Source organism: Sceloporus occidentalis, unplaced genomic scaffold (assembly GCF_023333645.1).
Source record: "Sceloporus occidentalis isolate IW3139 unplaced genomic scaffold, rSceOcc1.0.p SCAF_78, whole genome shotgun sequence".
In the NCBI taxonomy this organism is placed as follows: domain Eukaryota; kingdom Metazoa; phylum Chordata; class Lepidosauria; order Squamata; family Phrynosomatidae; genus Sceloporus; species Sceloporus occidentalis.
The window spans coordinates 1,454,135-1,476,167 of NW_028317058.1; the positions used below are offsets into that span (position 1 = coordinate 1,454,135).

The 22,033-nt window shown below is 39.6% G+C and overlaps 1 protein-coding gene across 1 annotated transcript in view; it reads right to left on the minus strand.

Annotated features, from left to right (window-relative positions):
* Positions 1-22,033, minus strand: part of LOC149285503 (microtubule-associated serine/threonine-protein kinase 3-like) — a 151,729-nt gene that overhangs the window by 118,960 nt on the left and 10,736 nt on the right. Inside the window, exon 2 of the mRNA XM_089495273.1 lies at positions 20,491-20,615. Coding sequence (XP_089351399.1) covers positions 20,491-20,615 — 125 coding nt within the window. The remainder of the gene's footprint in view (positions 1-20,490; positions 20,616-22,033) is intronic.

Consider the following 22,033-nt stretch of genomic DNA (forward strand, 5'->3'; position numbering starts at 1 on the left):
CATCTTTGGGGTGAAGAGGGCTGTGCACAGGAGATGTCCTCGCAATCTGACAGACTTGGAGCACTTTTGCAAAGAGTGGGCATATATTGCCACGTCAAGATGTGCCATGCTTATAGACTCCTACCCAAAAAGACTGATTGCTGCAATAAAATCAAAAGGTGCTTCAACAAAGTATTAGTTTAAGGGTGTGCACACTTATGCAACCAGGTTATTGTGAGTTTTTTGTTTGTTTTGTCCCCCCCTCAAAGATTTCAGTTTGTTTTGCAATTTAATAAAGGTAGAAAAAGTTCTGACATAATTTATCCTTATTATTCTTCAAAATCACAAGAATCTGGCATTTAAACAGGGGTGTGTAGACTTTATATCCACTGTACACACACTTGCTTTTTGTCTTTTGGTTAGTTAGCTGCAATGCCAACATATAATTTATTGGGCATGGTTCGGGGGGGGGGGGGGTCCTCTGACCTGCATCCTTCAGTCCCCCACAAAATCATTTAATCACAGAATACCTCAATGCCAATCGCATAGCACTGTGATTAAATTTTGTTATTTAATCAGTCATTTTTTAATTGAATTTTGACGTAAAGGATATTTCCCCTTCTTATTTGTTTAATCATTTAATGTTCAGACAATAGGTTTATATACAGTGGCAACAATAACATAAAAAGCACTCTGATTGGGCTTCACCAAAAGGTGGATTTTTTTTATTTATTTATTTTAAAACCATTCTGTAGTAGATTTTCTTTGATGTTTAGGGTCATTGTCCTGCTGCATTACCCTACATCTATGGAGATTCCGCTGGCAGACATCATGACATTATCCTGTATGGCACAACAATAAACTTGGGAATTAATTGTCCCCTCGACGATGGCAAGCTGTCCAGGCCCCAAATTATGATGCTCCCTGCACTGTACTTCGCCATTGGGATGATGTTTTCATGTTGGTATAAGACCATTTTCTTTAATTTTATTTTTTAATAATTTTTTTTTTTTTTTTTTTACACCATTTGTACCTCTGTGTTCCTTATGAACAATTCGAACTCATCAGTCCACAAAACATTTTTCAAGTAGTGTTGGGGAGTGTCAAGGTGCTCTTTACCAAACTTCAGACACCCAGCAATGGTTTTTTGGGGGAGAGCAACAGCTTACTCCGTAATGTCCTGCCACGGACTCCACGCCTCTGCATGGTTTTGCGTATGGTAGACTCCTGAACACTAGCTAGCAGTGCACTTGAAGGACACACTGCTCCACCTGGAGGTTACTGTCTTGAGGCCGAGGCATAACAAGAAACAACAGGGGCCTGGTGGAAAAATTGCCCCAGGCCTCCAAACTCACCAAGCAACCTACAGTGTCACATTTACCCCCAAACAGTTTGTTTGTGCCATCATTGTCCCCTTACAGCTCATTAGTGCCCCCCCAAAGACTATCTATGCCAAACAGCTTGTCAGTGACCACAGGCTGCTACAGATCTCAGCTTCCATAAAGTGAACTTGATATACTAAGATCTGTAAAGGTGCACAATATCGGTACCAGTCTCCATGAGTACATACAAGAGCTGAGTGATAGTACCAGATGTGGCATAAGTATATTACGGCACTCAGGCTAACTTTTCATTGCTTATTGAACCCTGCTCGAGCTCTATTTTGTATTCTTTTTTCAGATTTGAATTTTAAATGCAAGAGCAAAGCACAAGTTTAAAAAAAAAACATGGAATAGTAAAACAGTAATGAGAACATTCTTCCTGTACAGCTCTGTTGACCACAGAATAACAATTTATATAACCTACATATTGGATCTTTTGTATGTATGCATACACAATCACAGCTGTTGGATTGTCTATTCAGTAGTTTTTATAATACACTTAGGATCCCCTAAAAAGCCCCAGCGCCAAATTGACAGGGGACAGTTCTGACTGCTTAATTTATGTCCCAGTAGCCTCAGGACAGCTGGGACAATCTGTGAGATGCTGCCCATGTAATCCAAAAGTTTGTAAATTATATTAAAATTAAAGATTAGCACAGATTTACTTCATAAATCTAGTAATTGTACTAATTTAGTATAATTGAAAATGATGCATCACTACAAAGAAATGCTCCTTTCTAGCGATTAGATGTGAATTATGTCTACACATTGCACATAACAGTTCAAGAAATATGCCTTTTTTCCTCCCAAACCAAATAATCCATCATCAAATTATAAGCAACGAGCATGGTGTCTGCATACATATGCTCTGCAAACAGTATGTTGATTCCTATGGAAAACAATCCAGATTAAAAGAAAAAAATCAATTCAACGGATTGCCACAAAGCATATTAATCTGTCAATTTATCATTTCTCCCTCTGGCTTTAGAATTGGATTAAGATACTATCTGTTAATGGGTGAAAATACTGTTTTCTTTATGGGCATTCAACAAATCTCACAACTGTGCTAACTGAGCATTTTACTAACAAGCAAGAGCCATTAAATATGTTCAAAGGACAAAGCAATTAAAGCAAGAACATCTTCCATGTGTGAGCGCAATTTAAAAATACAGAGTTTATTCTAGCCACTGACCATATTCTGTTGAATATTCTGACCATATTCATTTTTCACGTTGAGCATTAAATACAGTTTTATACACAGTGCTGCCTATTAGACTTGTGGAAATGGACAGAAAAAAACCCAAATCTTTCATTTTGCTTTTGGTCCACTCCTTTTTGGACAGTGAGGGTGAGTGACAACAAATTAAGTTTCCAAGTGGAAAGAGCCCTTGAAAATTTGCCTGAATCAAAAAGGGAAGGGAACTAAAGACAGGGTTTTTTTTCCATCTGGAAACTACATTTATTTTCACTTGCCTTCACTCAGTCTCTCACACTCTCAACGTCTCCCTAGCTTCTACACCAATCACTTCCGTGTCCATCTCGCCTTTTCGCACCTCCTTTCTTGTCTTCCCTCTTCTTGCTCTACGGCCTTCTTTCACGGTACACATCTCCTTTGTACTGGCTCCATTAAGCAGGCACCCCATGAGTGCTTCTCGAAAACGGTTGAGCCTTTGCGCATATCCAGGGCGCACAATCCAGACAGATTCCCAGAGAAAGAGGTACAGAAACACTTTTCTCCACAAATCCGTCTGCAATATTCTAGCTTCTTCGTCACAAAACAGTAGAGCCACGATGAGCCCCACAAGGACATCTTCTCCCCATTTATCTAAATGGGAAAGAGGCTGTGCACAGAGGTTGCTCCCTTTCGCTGAAGGGCTCCAAGAGAAGCGGAGCTGCGGAAAAGTAGACAGCAACATGGAAGCGAAGAAATTGAGAGCATGAGAGAGTAAGTACGAATGTGAGACAGCAAGGAGGGATTGAAAGAGGGAGAGTAAGTGAAAAACAGAGGTCGCCATGTCTTTCCCAGGTCAAAACACCACACTGTTCTGATTGTTTACAGTAATGATAAAGAAGTACCGCTTGTACAATGAAATCCTTTTTTGTCACAGATTTCATTAGTCTGAGTGTCAGACTGAGCTAGTCTATTTACCACAAGGCATACTGTAGTAGAAAGGGAGGTTTGTCTAGCACATTAATTAAACATGCATTAAATGGCTAATATGCAGCTGCCTGAAAAAATGTTTATTATGCATTATAGAGCTTTTAAACAGAATTTTTTTTTTTGATAGCATAGATACTATGCAAATAAAACATAACCCCTAAAAGGGTGGGGTTAGAATGGAACTTTCATTATAATAAATATACGTTTGAAGCAATGGCAGCTTTGGCGTATTACATACTAAGAACAACTTATTTTTTTATTTTAAGTCTGAGAGGGAAGGGATATATTTAACCAAAACTATGTGATTGCCCAATGGGATGCTAGTTATATTGTTGGATAAGTTGTATAAGCCATATACCAGATATTTCATAGTTCTGATATGGAGGGGGGCTGCAAAATGTAATAACTGTAGCAAAAGGTGTCTGGTGTTTTGATAATAGCCATCAGAGTTTTATTTCATAGATGATACCCCGGGTATCATGTCAGGGGCAGAAGTGTGTGTTCCTTAAAAGTGGATTGAGGCCAAATGTCTCAATGTCTTAAGGAATTTGTTCCAGTAGAGGCAGACAAGTCAAACCAAATCCCGACACAGCTCATAACACTACCAGAGCTGACTCTTGATTCACAGAGACAGGTCCTGTGCATGGCTGGAAGGGTGCTTGAAGGACCAAAAGTCCAGTTTGGACTACTAAAGCTAGTTTAACTGCTTGCTTCTGTCATCCTGGAGAGCCAGGCTACAGTTGGATGTACTTTAAAGAATAAATAAAAGTAATAAGGTGTATTCTACACTATATGAACATTCTTGTTTTTCTCAAGTGCCAATTATATTTTGAAGACTAAAAGCTTTGATGTGTCTAATGATAAGAAAGTTGTCATTACCTTTGCAGGTAGATGTTCGTGCCTTTACAGTTGTTACTAGGTTTTACTGCCATCATCAACATCTTACAGATAAATCTAACTTCAAAGGCGTTTCAACAGAGACAGGATTAGAACAGGATTAGTTCATAACATTCTAGAGGTAACAAACCCTAGTGTTAGACACTAGACAAGGAAAACATTGTCTTAGTGGGATTGCATTGTAATTTCCATAAGAAAATCTGAAACTCCCTGTGAGGAGATGGATCATTCTTGTTTGAGAAACTCCAGTAGTTGTATGCATTTACTGTAAACTCAGTATGAGTTACCTGTTGTTGCTTACCCCCAGGAGCCACGTGCTGACCAGAAGCAGCGCACCCCCAGGAGCCACGTGCAGGACCAGTTAAACAGCCTAAATTGGGTATATTGGGACCGGTGCACACTTATGCTAGTTATCTTTACATTTATATTTGGATATGTGTGTTCTATTCTCTTGAGGATTGGAACATTTTAGGGGTAAACTGTTTATGTATAACATTTGTTTTAATGTTACTATAAAATGAGTTTTTAAGAGCATTGCCTGTTGGGTGCTTTGGAGTCGGGCATATGAAAGTTCCTGCTCACATGGAAGGGAGGACCTAGAGAGTCGTCACAACTGCAAGAGGGGGTTTATGTAAATCTAAAAATGTTATGTGATGCTGACATATTGGTGTGTTTTTTCCTGGATTGCTAAATAAAGTGGACTTTTGGTAACTTTATAAAATAAGGTTACTGAATCTTATTGCATCTTTTTGCAAATGAGACCCACATCACAACAAAGAATGATAGATGGATATTGGGTATTTTATTCTGCGATGCTGATGGTTGAACCCCATTGATTAGTATTGCTTATAAAGGCTAGATTTGCAATAAAAAAGTTAGAAGCTATTCTTTGAATGGGATAATTCCCATAATTTCCCCAAGGAGGACAAATTTCTTTAAAGTCTTTTTACTATTTGTTATTCAAATAATACAAAAGCCAAACAAATACTAAGTCCAAGTATTCAAAATGATTACTATAAACATCAATACACAAAATCGTAAAAAATGTATTAAATAAATCCCAAAGGGAAAGTGCATAGCTTAAAAAGCTGCTGCATACAATAGGAAACTATTGCACATAATTCTCAAAACACAAGCAGTACTTAAGGAGATTGGTTACATTTATTAGGATACTTAATATGTATATTTCTAGGAGAAACATTTCTGCAAATACAAATTAGTGCTTTATGCCAAAAATAGGAACATAATTGCAAGTGAGGAGCTCGCTCATGGTTTTTAGAACTTTGTATTTTTGTATTTTGGAACATCTAAGAAAACATTTATATTTCATTTCAGAGGAAATGTTTTGTTCTCCGGGTTAAAATCTTTAATACAATCATAAAAATATTGTACTTTGTTTCTCAGATATAAATTACATTTTGAAACAATGTGCATACAAGCAAACATTGATCCAACTAGAGCTTAATAAAAAGCCCTTTTCCCAATCCCCCAGCAGGAGATGCATTTGGCAAAATGTGATATACTATATGCCAGAGGTTGGTGACCAAATGGTTGAATGATAACTGTCAAAATACTCCCTGGCTTGTCTTCTCTCCAAAAAAATACTTTTGTGGGGATATTTTGGGCTGGTGGGCTGTTAAGCAGTCCCAAATTAAACACGGGCTTCATAAAATAACATTTAAAAATGTCAAGCTAGTAAATGGGCACCGTTTCTGCCCTGTAACTTGTGTACAAAATGTGTATTTTTCAAATATTTTCATTATTTTAATGTATTATTCACACCAAACGGACTATACATCTAAAAATGATATAAAAAGAAAGCTCTATCTGTCCTTAGAAATTGATATATAATTTGTGTGGGTACACATAAAATTACAGGTAGAATTGTGGTCTAGGAAACCAAACACTCAGTAAAAAGGGTTTAGAATGCCTTATTCTATACTAGGGGGTCGGGGATACTAGACCGTCTATTTAAATACACTGCTCAAAATAATAAAGGGAACACTAAGATTACACATCCTAGATCTGAATGAATGAACTAATCGTATGACATACTTTCGTCTTTACATAGTTGAATGTGCCGACAACAAAATCACACAAAAATTCTCAATGGAAATCAAATTAATCAACCCATGGAGGTCTGGATATGGAGTCGCACTCAAAATCAAAATGGAAAACCACACTACAGGCTGATCCAACTTTGATGTAATGTCCTTAAAACAAGTAACAATGAGGCTCAGTAGTGTGTGTGTGGCCTCCACGTGCCCATATGACCTGCCAACAACGCCTGGGCATGCTCCTGATGAGGTTGCGGATGGTCTCCTGAGGGATGTCCTCCCAGACTAAAGCATGGACAGTCTGTGGTGCAACGTGGCGTTGGTGGATGGAGCAAAACATGATGTCCCAGATGTGCTTAATCAGATTCAGGTCTGGGGAACGGGCGGGCCAGTCCATAGCATCAATGCCTTCCTCTTGCAGGAACTGCTGACACACCCCAGCCACATGAGGTCTAGCATTGTCTTGCATTAGGAGGAACCCAGGGCCAACCGCACCAGCATATGGTCTCACAAGGGGTCCGAGAATCTCATCTCGGTACCTAATGGCAGTCAGGCTACCTCTGGCAAGAACATGGAGGGCTGTGCGGCCCCCCAAAGAAATGCCACCCCACACCATTACTGACCCACCGCCAAACCGGTCATGCTGGAGGATGTTGCAGGCAGCAGAACGTTCTCCACGGCGTCTCCAGACTCTGTCACGTCTGTCACATGTGCTCAGTGTGAACCTGCTTTCATCTGTGAAGAGCACAGGGCCCCAGTGGCGAATATGCCAATCCTGGTGTTCTCTGGCAAATGCCAAACGTCCTGCACGATGTTGGGCTGTAAGCACAATCCCCACCTGTGGACGTCGGGCCCTCATACCACCCTCATGGAGTCTGTGTCTGACCGTTTGAGTGGACACATGCACATTTGTGGCCTGCTGGAGGTCATTTTGCAGGGCTCTGGCAGTGCTCCTCCTGCTCCTCCTTGCACAAAGGCGGAGGTAGCAATCCTGCTGCTGGGTTATTGCACTCCTACGGCCTCCTCCACGTCTCCTGATGTACTGGCCTGTCTCCTGGTAGCGCCTCCATGCTCTGGACACTACGCTGACAGACACAGCAAACCTTCTTGCCACAGCTCGCATTGATGTGCCATCCTGGATGAGCTGCACTACCTGAGCCACTTGTGTGGGTTGTAGACTCCGTCTCATGCTACCACTAGAGTGAAAGCACCGCCAGCATTCAAAATGACCAAAACATCAGCCAGGAGGCATAGGAACTGAGAAGTGGTCTGTGGTCACCACCTGCAGAACCAAGTGGGTGTCTTGCTAATTGCCTATAATTTCCACCTGTTGTCTGTTCCATTTGCACAACAGCATGTGAAATTGATTGTCCATCAGTGTTGCTTCCTGAGTGGACAGTGTGATTTCACAGAAGTGTGATTAACTTCCAAGTTACATTGTGTTGTTTAAGTGTTCCCTTTATTATTTTGAGCAGTGTACATTTTTGGAAAATGTGTTTATTAAAATGATATAGACGCATGTAAAGCTGGGTTCATCTAAGGGTCCCAGAAGAGTCATTCACCAGTTTGGATACACATACATAAATTTTACCAAAAAAAATAGGGTTTTTGCACACTCTTTCTAGACTAGAGAACAAGAGCATTAAAAGGCCTTGAAAAAGTCTGTGTACTTTAGTTCATTTTGTAGGGACTGTTCACATACTGAATAATAGTTTATACCCACAACGTCCAACTAGATGTCTGTCAGGAGCTGTGTAAATATAAAAAAACATTACATTCTTCAATATAATCTGGCTGCTGCTCCACAATAAAAACCATCAGCTCTTGAAGATACTTAGTGCCAATGCGTTGGGATTTAAGATGCATTGCTGGGATCAGCAGGGACATAGCACACACAGTAGTGCCTCCAAAAACCATATATCCCTCCAGTACATCTCATATACCAACAGTGGTTTGGTCATCACCCCCTCAGGTAAGCGTAGTTTATAATTGCTCCCGACACAGCATGTAAGGGTTCCCCTTCAGTAGTCCTCGGAGTATACAAGCCCAGGGGTATAGTTTTCCACAGCGTGGGCAGGCTTGCGCCAGTAAAAAAACTCCAAATGACCACAATGCTTTCTCCCTGTACCGAGCCAGTATATAACTTAGGGCTTATGTTCTGTTGATGCTCTGATATCGCAGACATGATTCTGATGTTAAATAAACTACCCTGTAACAATAAAACGCTCAGAGTTTAGGTTAGAAACCTTGAAGAAACCAGGGAAAGTACAGGGTGCCAACTAAACGCACAGCAGACACGAAAGCTACGCACAAATTCACTATACAGACATAGAAAAAGAAGAAAAAAATATGCCTATTACAGGGAAGAAAGATTAAAAAAAATATATATCTATGGATCAGATATTCAATAACATCTTAACTTTTGTTGTTGGGGGCACCTTTGCATTGCCTTTCTAAAAAAAAGTCCAAAAAAACACATTACCACACTAAAAAGAAAATGAGTCGACTAGAACTAGGATTATTTTTGGATTGTTTACAGACTATCAATATTTAATCAGGACCTCTGCACATTTTATGAAAAAATGTTTTCAGAAGATATTATTTGACTCAGCACATTTTAAAAAGAATTCCTTATCCCGAATTCATAACACCCAAGACGCCCTTTCATCATCTAATGCGCATCAGAAACAGAGACCTAACAGCGCTAAGCTAAATAATGTATTTGTCTGTGGTGCTTTTCATTTTCAATTTCCAGAGCAAACTGATAAAAAGTGTATAGCTCCAAATATATAGTAAAACAGGAGCTGACATTTGTATCATTATAAGAGCAAATAAAGTGGAACATTGGAAAGAGTCTTTGTTCTAGTCTCTTGGTAAGCAGATTTTTTTTTCTTATAAATGTGCATTACAAGTATTCCGCAGAACAGGATAAAATGAACGTCTGTTCACATGCATGCTAGTAATAAGCATCATTAGGTTGGTATTGGATGACTTATTAAAATGGCCCTAGTAGAGAAGGTAGCATTGACCGAGTAGATGCTGGTAACTTTTGGCCAGGACATATAAAGATGTTTTAGTCTAGTACTCTGAGAGGGTGGTCACGCGCTCATAGATAATTCCCATAATTCAGAAACACTTACACATACATCAAGTGTTCATTTGTGCCACTTATTAAAGTGGCTTGAACCATCATGTGACTTTCTTCAGAATAGCCTGTTTACCAGACACTACAAAATTTTAAATTCAAATGGCATGAAGATAAGAAAGAAATAGCCCGTTATCGTACATATCCATGAAAATTGTAGAATACTCTACATTACAGCACAATCTCTCCTCCAGTTATTTCAAGAATTTCTGAGGTCATGGTCTGCAAACAATTTCAATATTTAGCATTCTAACATAACAAACATTTCCTACTTTATGGCATGGAACAAACGGAAAATGAACTGTAAAAATGAGATTCTTCTGAATTATGCCCATCTATGCTAAACAGGTTCATGTGTAATAATTACTAACATTAGACATGCTGTTTTATCTGACAGAAGCCTCAAACATGACTCTTTCCCATTAATATGGTAACTGTAGAACTACAAGTTACAGTTGTATATATTGGGAGGCTTGAAACGCACACAACATTCTTATCTTCCACGTAATTATCTCCTACTCAAATATTTAAGTTAAAAAAATAAATAAATCGCTGGCAAATACATTTTTGTTTGCATTTTTTATTTTCTATTCGGTATGGAATCGTGGATGAGGTTATTCTCCAGAGAGACAGATCGCTCAGCTGTCTGGTCTATGCATGTCTTAAAGGAGACAGAGGGAGCAAAGGTTGCAGGATACGAAACGTGCTGTTCTAAGGCTATTTTCTTTTAGGAAAGAAATCATAAGGGAAAAAATTTAGAAGACAGGAAAAGGAATACTGTGGAAAGGAAACAATGTTTTAAATTTGAGTGACTATGTGTACGATTATGATCTACATTTCTGAAGTGAATTTTTTTTTAAATATATGAGAATAACAATTTTAGGCATTCCAACTATAAGGGGAAGATACAACCTTGAAAACAATTTTTGGGGAATTTTTTGGTATTCGAGGTCTTCTTTAAAATTAATTTACAAACCATTCATTATTTATTCAATATTATAAAAACAAAATTAAGCACCAAGCATTAAAACTAAAATGACAATGTATTTTAATAAAAAGATGTGAATCGTGTAATCTTTTGGTTTTTTATACCTCATGGTGGACCATAGTTGGTGACCCCTTTCAACAGTAGCAAAAAGAGCATCTATTACTCTAGACAGTCAGCATCCATTCAATAAATGGCAACTTTTAAAACCAAAATTCTCCATAGTGAGGCTTAAACCTAATTGAGTTTTGTAAAAACCTCCTGACATAGGGTAATGCCCTAATAGGTAGTGTAACAAAGACAGGTCTCGTACATTATATCAGTATATTCGGCGCTCCCATGCTACAGCTGCTCCACCTCGCAATATTAGTTTTTTGATCTAGTAAGAGGAGAAGAATGGGTAAGATGGCTATTAGTACAGCATAGTCTAGAGAATAAGTGTGAGGGAGATTCAGGCCCAGTGCTAAAGATCCCTAGTCCCCACACTATATGACCAAATGTGTATGGACAACCCTCCTAATTATTGAGTTTAGGTGTTGAAGCTACACCAATTGCTAACAGGTGTATAAAATCAATCACATGGGAGCCATCCCGATAGAGAGATATTGGCAGTAGAATGGGTCGTACTGAAGATCTGTGACTTTAAATGTCTCACTGTTCTAAGATGGCTCTTTTGCTACAAGTCAGTTCATGAAATCCAGCCCCCGGTCCACTATAAGTGCTTTTATTGTCAAGAGGAAATGTCTAGGTAAAAAGCAAAACACCATGCACACTCACAGAGGGGGGAAAAATGGAACTCTGTAGTGAGTGATGCTACAGGAGGATTTGTTTTCCTAACTTACTATGAAAGCAACATCAGTACAAGAACGGTGTGTCAGCAGCAGCATCCATGGCTGAGCTGCACACAAGCAGAAGATGACTATGCATAACGCCAAGCATCGACTGGAGTGGTGTAAAGCCATCACCACTGGACTCTGGAGCAGTGAAAACGTTTTCTTTGGATGGCTGATGGAGGAATTTGGGTTTGGTGGATGCCAGGATGACATTATCTACTGGAATGCATAGGGCCTCCTGTAAAGTTTGGTGAATGAGGGATAATGGCTGGCACTGTTTTTCAGAGTTTGGTCTATACCGCTTAGCTCCAGTGAAAGGTAATAATGATCCTACAGCACACAACTACACTGTACCCCTGTGCACAAAGCAAGGTACGCAAAGACACGCTTTGATGTGGAGGAAGCCGAGTGGTTCATATAGATGTGACCACATAGTTTTGGTAATATTGTTAGGAATTCCGACGCCAGCACAGCAGCATAGTCTGCAATCCTTAAAGGGTTAACAAAGCTCTTTTTGAATTTGGGCTGGCTTACCAGTCATATATGATCAGAGTATTTTTTTATACCACATCATGACTTGCCTTATAGATGAGTTTATAAAAACATTTATTCAATATCCCTAGTTTGGGGATGGTTTGATGATAAATGGTAAGTGACGTACCTTGTGTCAAGAATTGCCTAGAATTCCCAGAGTGGATTGGAAAACCTGGATTTCTGAATTCAGAGCAGAATTATTTTTAGACGTCTGTATTGACAAACACCTTCAGGAGATATAATGAAGACAGACAGTGGTGCGATACATATAATGAAATTTTATAAAGGAAATAATTCACTCAAACATAGAAACGTTTTAGCCTGTAGTAAAATTACTAATGAAATCTTCACAAGGATCCCAGAGGTCTCAGTCTGATGTTGGGAAAACAGAAATGCCCATAGAAATGTTTCCAGAGTTTATTAGACAATTAAAAGCCACTTATAGAGAAAAGACAGATAAGGATTCCCGCGCCAACCAAATCCCCTTGTTTTGGTTATAAGGGCGAACGGTTAAGAGCAGAGATGCACCTCCCCACCCCAGATTTGCCATCCTAATCCAGACTACCCTACTGTCTTTCCCATGGAGCACCAAATGAGAATGTGTGCGTTGACATAATGTGGGTTGGTTTTCAAATTTGCCAACCAGTTTAACTGCAACTAGTTTAACAGCCATTTCTGTGTTATTTAAGTACTCAGATATTTTGTGCATTGTTAAACTCCAGTGACCAAAACATAACACAGCTATAAACCACACTTCAATATTAATATTTCCTTAGTAACATTTGGAAACCATTTCTGCAATAATAGCAACCTGTGCTTTATTAGCAAAGTATTTCACTTTATGGATATTTTTTGTCACTAATTCCCAATTAAAGTGAATTCTAGCTAAATGGCACACTCCTGTATTGCTATTTTCCATGCATGCAAAGGCACAACATGATAGCTCCCGTCTCATAAATGTGCAGACTTCTTCGATCAAAAAGAATTACTTAAGAAATATTAACTGTATTTAGAATAAAATGCTAAAGTGCCAAGCTAATTATTCTGCAGAACGCAGAATCTACATATGGAACTAATATTCCTTTATTTGCCGCATATATTAGACTTATCAGCTGAGGGTTCGTTATAGACATTGGATTTACAGTGCAATGCCAAGATAGAAAAAGCTGCATGTACAAGTATTGGAGAAGGGTTTAAAGGGCCACCATGCCTGTGGTTCATAAGCGTTTTATTGTTTACTTTTACAACTGTTCTCAATAGGTTTGGGTCCTGTTTATTAAGCGATGGAAACCTATCATCTCCAAATACGTGATAACCCTAAATGGTGTTATAGGGGTAGTCATGTAAACATATTTTAAGAAGGGGAGAATTCAGAGTTGTTTTCTGAAAACAATAGTTGGTCACCTGATGTCAGCCATTATACAGGGATTGCACAAGCTTTGGTTCAATGCCTTTTCCAAGCCCAAAAGGTGGGATGCCTGCTGAAAAGTACACTGTTGGACCGGAGCTGCAGGGAATATACAGGCATTCTACAAAAGCAACCCCTTTCAGTTTGCCTGTAAAGGGATCCAGGATGCCAACCAAGTGTGGCCATGCTGAAAATCTGTCCAAGGTTCTGCACATTAAAAGTGCAAACATTTTTATTTATTTATTTTTTTAATTATTTTTACTATAAACCTTGCCAAGCAGCTCCTCCAGGCATCTCCAGCACTTTGAAGTAATCCTGACAAACTTTTTTTTTTTTTTTTTAATGTGAAACAGTGCTTCACCAAACCCCATTCTGTCACATCTGGCTACGATAATATTACAAAATCAAAAACAGTGCAGCCTGGAAGCAAAAAATAAATGGGCTATATATATGCATTTATAAGAAAAGGGTACCATAGATCTTCCCAGTGAAAGACCACGGCTACTCAACTGCCAGGACATGAAGCCAAAATAGACAGAATGGCCCATCAGTATGGCTTAATTTCCTAATGGGGTTACGGCAAGCAAAACACACACATAGATCAACCACTCCTGAAGAAAAATATTGAAAAAAGTTTTTATACCCACACTTTAATTTCCTCTCAAAGTATGCCTTATATATTTATGCAACATTAAATTACAAGAGAAACACAGTTATCTCAGTCCTTTTGTGGACTGAATCTCCTTTCTCTCCCATAGCAGTCATTGTTTTCCCCCCTATCTCAGTTAAATGTAAAAGTTATATTCATTAGCATATATAATTCATGCTTTAAGCTGATTTTCAGATTCATCAAATACTTATAAAATGTTCAAGCATGTAGATGGTTAAAGGTAAGTTGACAAAGTTAGACTTGAAACAAAGAATGAGAATGAAGAGGGAGCGATGAAAATAGGACAGAGGGAAAGAAAGAAAAAAAAAAAAAAAAAAAAAGGTTATTTGGGGATAGTTGCATGTGGAGTCAAGGAAAAGAAAGTAGAATGTGTCCAATACAAAGTTTCTACAAACTATGAGGAGCAGACATGGAAAAAGAGGAAATTTCAGAGCAAAAAAAAAAAAAAAATTGGGAAGGGGGTGTTCTGGTGCATCAAGACATCCATTCCTCCTAATGATATCTGAAAGCAAGATGTCGGGCTGTACAAACAGCACTCGCATGAAAAAGGAGAATAGAGGCAAAGATACTTGTGAACAGTAACATGGATGCCAAGAACTCAAAGTACCACATTTGAGGCACAAGGTGCGCTTCTGGATCAGCACAGTCTTCCAATGTTTCGAACTGTTCAAAAGTAGCGCATCATGGTGCTTTCAAGCACAGGACAAAAGCAAAGCAGATGAGCTTTGATTTCACTGCTGAAAGGGTTGGATAAATTCCCTGAATACAGATGAGGTAGAGGAAATTACAGAGTATTCTGTTTGCCAAAATCCCACAAGAACCAATGCCACTAGTGTCAGGGAGTAACAATAACCTACATATGCACACATCATACAAAAAGGGGATCTAAAGAGGGCCTTGTCATGCAAAAGTGTGCACATGACAGGGTCCACTGCCGGTTAAGTACGACATACATACATTGTGTTAGATGTAAATATGATTACCTGCATGGTGCCAGTGCCTGGACCATTCCAATATGGCTGCCTGGTTGGTGCATGCGCGCGGTCACCCAGGCTGCCTTCTGTTCACATACTGTGTACCTGCACATCATTCTGTGATGTTGCGGAGAGGTTTGTGGGTGCGCACAAAGTCCACTAGAGACGTTTGTGTCTATTCCAGGATTAGTAGGGGGGTACAGGTATAGGTAAGATTTTACACATATTAAGCGACATCTTTTCATTTTTTCAATGCCACTAAGTGTTTTTACTCTTTCACAGTGGCGTCGGCAGGGGGGGGCCAGAGGGGGCCATGGCCCCCCCTACATCATGCTGTGCCCCCCGGTGTGCCCCCCCAATTGAAACGCCGTCTTTTTTTTTTTTTTTTTAATAGACCCGGAGGAGAGAGTGAGAGGCGCCGAGCGGTTGCTGAGGAATAAGTTCTCAGCAACCGTTCGGCGCCTCTCACTCTTCTCCGCGACCGCGAGGCCTCTTCCTGGTTCGCAGTGCCGGCATTTCAAGCCGAGCGCCGGTATATGTCGTCATATCCGGCGCCCAGCAGTGAAGCCGGCAGAACCAGGGATACAGAGACCTCGCGATCTCACCGCTGGACAAGCCCAAGGTAAGTGAACTTCAAAGGGGGGGGTTAGAAAGTTAGGAGGGGGTTAGAGAGTCAGAAGAGGTAGATAGGAAGTGAGAAGGGGTAGATAAGGATAGATTGGGAGGGAGAGGGGGTAGATAGGATAGATTGGGAGGGAGAGGGGGTAGATTGGGAGGGAGATGGGGGTGGATGGGATACATTGGGAGGGAGAGGGGATAGTTAGGATTGATTGGGAGGGAGAGGGGGGGTACATAGGATAGATTGGGAGGGAGAGGGGGGTACATAGGATAGATTGGGAGGGAGATGTGGTAGATAGAGAGGCAGATGTGGTAGATAGGGAGGGAGAGGGGGTAGATAGGATAGATTGGGAGGGAGAGGGGTAGATAGGATAGATTGGGAGGGAGAGGGGGTAGATAAGATAGATTGGGAGGGAGAGGTCTTTATGGGACAAAAACGGCGTAAGTTCAGCTGTTTGGGGACAAAGTTGACATAATGTGTAACTTAGGTGCTGGTCAGGTTCTATGTGGGCAGCGTGGACACCAGGGTTGGCTTTGGGGTCACTTTGTGACCAGTGATCTATGCCTGTAATTTAGGGGGTTTTATCTATACCTTTAATGCAGAGTTTATATGTAATTTCCAATTGAGTTATATCTGCAAAGCTGGGTTTTGTGTCATTCTGTTCATCTGTATTGGCTATATTTCCATACATTATTAATGTTTACCTGCAAATATAGGATTTGCATGTCTTATTGAGTTGATCAATACCTGGAGTGCTGTTTCCATGTGTTGATTATTTGATCTAAACCTTCGGTGCTGAGTGTACATGTGATTTCCAGTTGATATATACCTGCAATGCTGGGTTTGTGTGTTCTGTTGGTTTATACCTGCAATGCTATGTTTCCATACATTATTTATGTATACCTGCAAATACAAGTTTTTTTTTAATCTCATTCAGTTGCATGTGCTGTTTCCATGTGTTGTTTATTTGATCTATACCTGAACTACAGGGTGTAAGTAAAAGAGCGCTATGGTTTAGTGAATGAGGGGACAAAGGGACTCTGGGGATGATTACAGGGGAGAGGACCTCTCAATGTCACGGTGCAGTCAGAAGGAGGGAACACTGCACTGACTCTCACTGTCTTCCCCTGATCTGCAGTCAGTGTGGCAAATATATTGGCAGCAGAGTCTAATATTAATATATATTGGCTGCAGGGGTTAATATTAATATATATCGGAAGCAGGGTGTAATATTTCTATATATCTGCAGCAATATTTATATATATTGTCAGCAGGGGCTAATATTAAAGAATGAAAAATAACTGTCACTTTAGCTGTTATTTTGAAATCATATTTTAATCACAGTCTTTACTTCAAAGAGATAAGTGCATATTATGTAGTTAAAAATGCACGTCTAACGTGTGTGTGTGTGTATATATGTATATATATAATATATATATATAATATATAGTGTATATGTACCGTTTTATAATTGGCCCCCCTACTTTGGTCCCTGGCCCCCCATGTGCCCCCCCTAAATATGAAACCTGGAGACGCCACTGCTCTTTCAGCATCATCTTTATTTAAATTATTTTGCTTCCTTTAATTTTCCCATTCACTACTCACAGCAGATAATCTCTGACAGTAACACTAAAAGGAGAAAATTTGAAAATTAGAGACGTTTCAAATAAACTGGTTAAATGTTACTGAAAGAAAAATATTTATATAAAAATAGTTCAAATTCACAAAAATAGGCTATACATGGAACTGGTTCTTTTCGTGATTAAATAATGCTTATGTATCGACTACAAACTACAGGGAAGAAATGTACACTTTTAATTTGGTTCAAATGCAATGTTCCATTTCATTTTTCATTCCAATTACTGCTGAACACAAAACTTAATTATACCGGCTTCATTGTTGGAAATTAGAAATAAGGTGACATTCACAAGCTTTTACATGGCAAAATGTCAACTATAATACAGATAATATAGCCAAGGAATGGTAGGAAAATTGATGTAAACGTCACGCAATTGTGTACCTGTGTATAATATTCCACAAATTGGAGACTTGGAACAAGGGAAAAAGCATGCTAAAGATTTGACAGTAACATTCTTTAGGTCTAGGATCACTCTAATGAAAAAGAAAATGTATTCCACTTCCAGAGTTTCATCTGAGAAATGAAAAGTGCTGACACCGGAAAGTGTATCACTGGCACGGCCGATGTACACTTTCCTTTAAAGTCGCAGATTCTGAAAAAACATACATATTCATCTTCTTCTGCCCCTCTGGTTTGATCAGGACAAGTTGCAAGCCTCCCAAGAGAATGACGGGGTTAAACAATCTTCCCAAGAAAGGTCACCTTTACCTTTATTACAATATTTCACCCAGCAAAATTGTCATATGCAAAGCACATTATGCCTCTCATCCCCTGCTGTGACACATATTCACCGTGCAAGCCCTAACCGAGAAAAAAAAAAAATGTTATGCATTGTTTAAAAGGTTTCTCCTTAACATTTGAAGCTTCCGATGAATGGCACAATGATTCAAACACTGAATAATCTGCACATCTTGCAAGGAAGGCAACATAATGAGGTGTATTGCTTCAACTCAAGAACTGTAAACTAATTTTCCACAGATAAAAGGCTTTTCTGTGATGGAAGGCGACGCAGGAGAGGGATAATTGCAATATACGATAGAGTTATTAAAGCAGCAAGCGGGAAATGTTTGCGACCACGCTAATTCAAGAGCTGGTAGGCAATAAAGAATATCATAAAACCTGGCCTGTCCTAGATGACGAAGATAAAAAGTAAAATACGCATCACGCAGTGAAATTACATTAAGACATACTAGGTAATACAATAAAATGACGGCCAACAGGCCAGCTGGTTTCATTACAAACGCATAATTATGTAATCATTTAACCAACGTCAGAGAATAAAATGTCACGTGGAATGAATTATGTAACTGTACATTTAGTAAAACCTGGTGCCAAGATTTGCCATTCATCTTGCACAGCAAGAATCATCCTTCCAAAAACATTCTTAAAAAATACCTACAACAGCCCCTAAAATGTAAGCTCAGAGCAACTCATGTCATCTGCTACCACTGAACTCACAATGTTCCATGTTACAACCTTGCAGATGAATTTGAAGAGTTCTAAGGCTGGAGAGATTTAATAGGGGCATCTTGCCTTCAACTTTTTGTCATCAATATTTAACGCTCGCAGCTCATGAGCCTTGACCAACTGAAGTCAACATGATAAGAGAGCAAGAGTTACTATGTCTTCATTGGATCAACAGGGGGGGAGCATGCAAAGGACAATCAATAAAACATGTAATTTAAAATCAAATTAGGGTGATTAGCCAAGATTGGATAGGTTGCAAAGAGGGGGGAAAAAAAAAAAAAACCATATTGCAATAGTTATACGACACAGGGGCCATATTTACTATCCTATTAATACTTAGGACTTTATAACGCTCACCTGTCAAAAAGGTGTGCACTTAATATAACATTCCACATACACATACTGTAAATGCAGATCAGACTAGATGCAAAAGTACCGGTAACTGCTTAATTACGATCAATGGGTGGCGATGTATAGTTTACTTCTGCTTCTCTTTTGGGGAGATAAAAAGGACATGACACTATACTATTGGTGCTTCCATTCCTACGGATTGCTGAAGAGTTTCCACATTGTAACTTGGCCCGACAGGCCTATACTGAAGAGCAAGGTCAGGGTTATATTAGTAGGCTTGCACTGGTCTATGTATTTTTTATCAGAACGTTGAATAGTGAAAATGTTTATTTTAAACAAAACTGACACAGGTTTATGATACAAGTTATAACCCATCTTCACCTTTATTACCGGCTGGTGCTAACTAAATGTAATGTAAGTATTATGAATGATGTGTGTGGGTTCTGCCAAGATCCTTTAAGATCGATACAGTGTCAGATTTAGAATTGCTACATTCAGGACCACATTTTTACCTTTATACCTCAGAGGTCTTTGTCTGAAGATATTTATGACCATAATGTAATATCCCTTCATCTGAAACAAAAGGCACTTTATGGACGGAAATTAGTCCTGACGGAACATTCCCCCCTGCAGGGTCCAAATATTTTCAAAAACAATACAAAAAAAAGCAAGGATAAGCAGATGGCTTCAGTTTTCTGTTGCTGTGCCAAGATTTGTTTGTTTACCAGCTCAGTAGCTACAGTGGAATAGTCACAGTTTTGTTTTAACCCTCATTCTGCTCTGTGTGATGGGGGGGTTCTCTTTCTTATCTTCTGGATGCCGGTAACGTCATGGTGAAAGAGGAAGAAACCTTGTTTCTCCCTGTCTCCCCAGCACTGATCACACTTCATAGACCAGGATTGCTAATCGCAACCTGTTTGATCAGCCAACAGGGGGAGCAGTCAGAAATGCAAACAGGGTCTGAACAGACCGCACAAGGTCTCTTTTTTTCCCTCCTGAGACCTTCCAGTCGGTGTCAGGATTGACAACTACTGGAAGGAATGACCAATCACATCATCATTTACACAACGATGTACCAGAGCTAACCAAGAGTACGGCTGAACTGGATCCGTCAGCAGGCAGCCAGCATCACTTGTCTTGTGCTGACAGGAGGAAATGCATCTTCAGTGCAGTAGCGGAAAAATCTTTCTGCTGCATAAAAAATCCTGGATGTACTAGTATGCACTCCAAGGACATCCTGGCATCTTTTTTTTTTGTGGATGTACCAGTATGTCTACAGATATATTAACAGATTAAATTTAACAGCATCCAAAACAACATCCAGAACTTTGACTGTAGAAGATAAACTGCAATCATTACAACACTTATATTAAGTGTATAAAAACTTACCAAGCTGGCAGTAAGTGAAGGAGCAGACTGACCAAGTGTCTGGCTCCGCATTCGCACAAGATTGGATTTCTCCGAGGATGCTTGCCATGTCTGTTGAGCAGTAACAGCTGGTAGCAAGTATCTCCCTATAAAACAGTAAGAAACACTTATAAGATTATGCTCCTTTAAGTTGATGTGATATTTGTATTCACATGAAAAAAAACCACCCCTAAGCGGAAGAGCAGGCCAAGTGGAGGAGGTAGCTGATCTCCTTCCTAGGTGGCCAAGAAAGAAAAAAAAAAAAAAAAGCATGCAGAAGGGTTGGTCTAAGAAGACAATGGTCAAGGTCTGTTAACTAGCTATAGACCCTTTGTACGTATGTTGTAGAGGACAACACCCATCTCTTACTCAGCACCATATATAACATATACATACATACATACATATTTATAATACTTCTGGCTTAAAAGGCTTCCTCAAATACCCAGCATAAGTCATGTTACCTGGCACTGGCATGGGGCGCAATACACACACAGACATTTGTAATGCACCATGCTGCTGTCGGCAATGTGCCAGCCATCGTAGAAGTTAGAAGGTATATAAAGATATGCAGAACAAGGGGAAGAGACAGAGCAAGAGATGAGGCAGATGAGGTGAAAGATTGGGACAGGGTTTTTTTTTTTGTTTGTTTTTTTTTTTTAAACTAGTCAGCGAAGGAAAAGGGAGATGGGGAATGTGGGTACAGTTTGAGGGGTGCTTTTTTTTATAGAAGGCATAAGTTATGTAAAATATAATTAAACCTAGGGCTTAGAGGGAATGGGTTAAGGGACCTCTTTGTGGTATCAGTCAGACCCTGTGTAACAATGCCCTTTTACCACGCTACATAACTTTTGAGTGGCAAAATGAAGCTGCGCATTGCAGAAGGAAGACAAGTTTAGCAGAAGCACAGGCCACACCTGGATCAACAGATATGGGCAACCCTTCCCAGAAAAACAAAGGTAAGCAATAGGAACACAGTAATGAGCATGAATAGTGTATATGTCAGTGTGGTTCATACTGTACTCCATGGACTGGTTAAATGTTCACCCTGCCTACCCAGTTATGCTGGAGGTGTGGTCTGGTAGATGGTTCCTCCATTCATCTCTGCTGGTCTTGCTCTAAGATCCAACCATTTTGGTCTACGGTAACAAGGGTTATCTTAGAAGTTGATGGTCCTGATTTCACACACTCTCCGGAATCATTACTTCTCCATCTCTGACTCCTTTCTTTTGCTAGATATAAGAGAACCCAGACTATTCGTTTGATCAACGCTGCAAAAGCTGTAATACCAAAATTCGGGAAAGCTCCCATTGCACCACCTGTTGAGGCATGGCTCTCTAAAGTCAATATGATTTCTCAGATGAAGGAATTAGTCACTTCTTCTAAGGGACCTCCTTATAAGAATGGCCTGAAGTGGTTGCCATGGGCCTCCTTTATCGCCTCTGCTGACCTTGGGGTTATTACATCATACAACTAAAATTGCCTCTCTGTTTATCACTTCTTTATTAGGAATTATCTGTTTTTG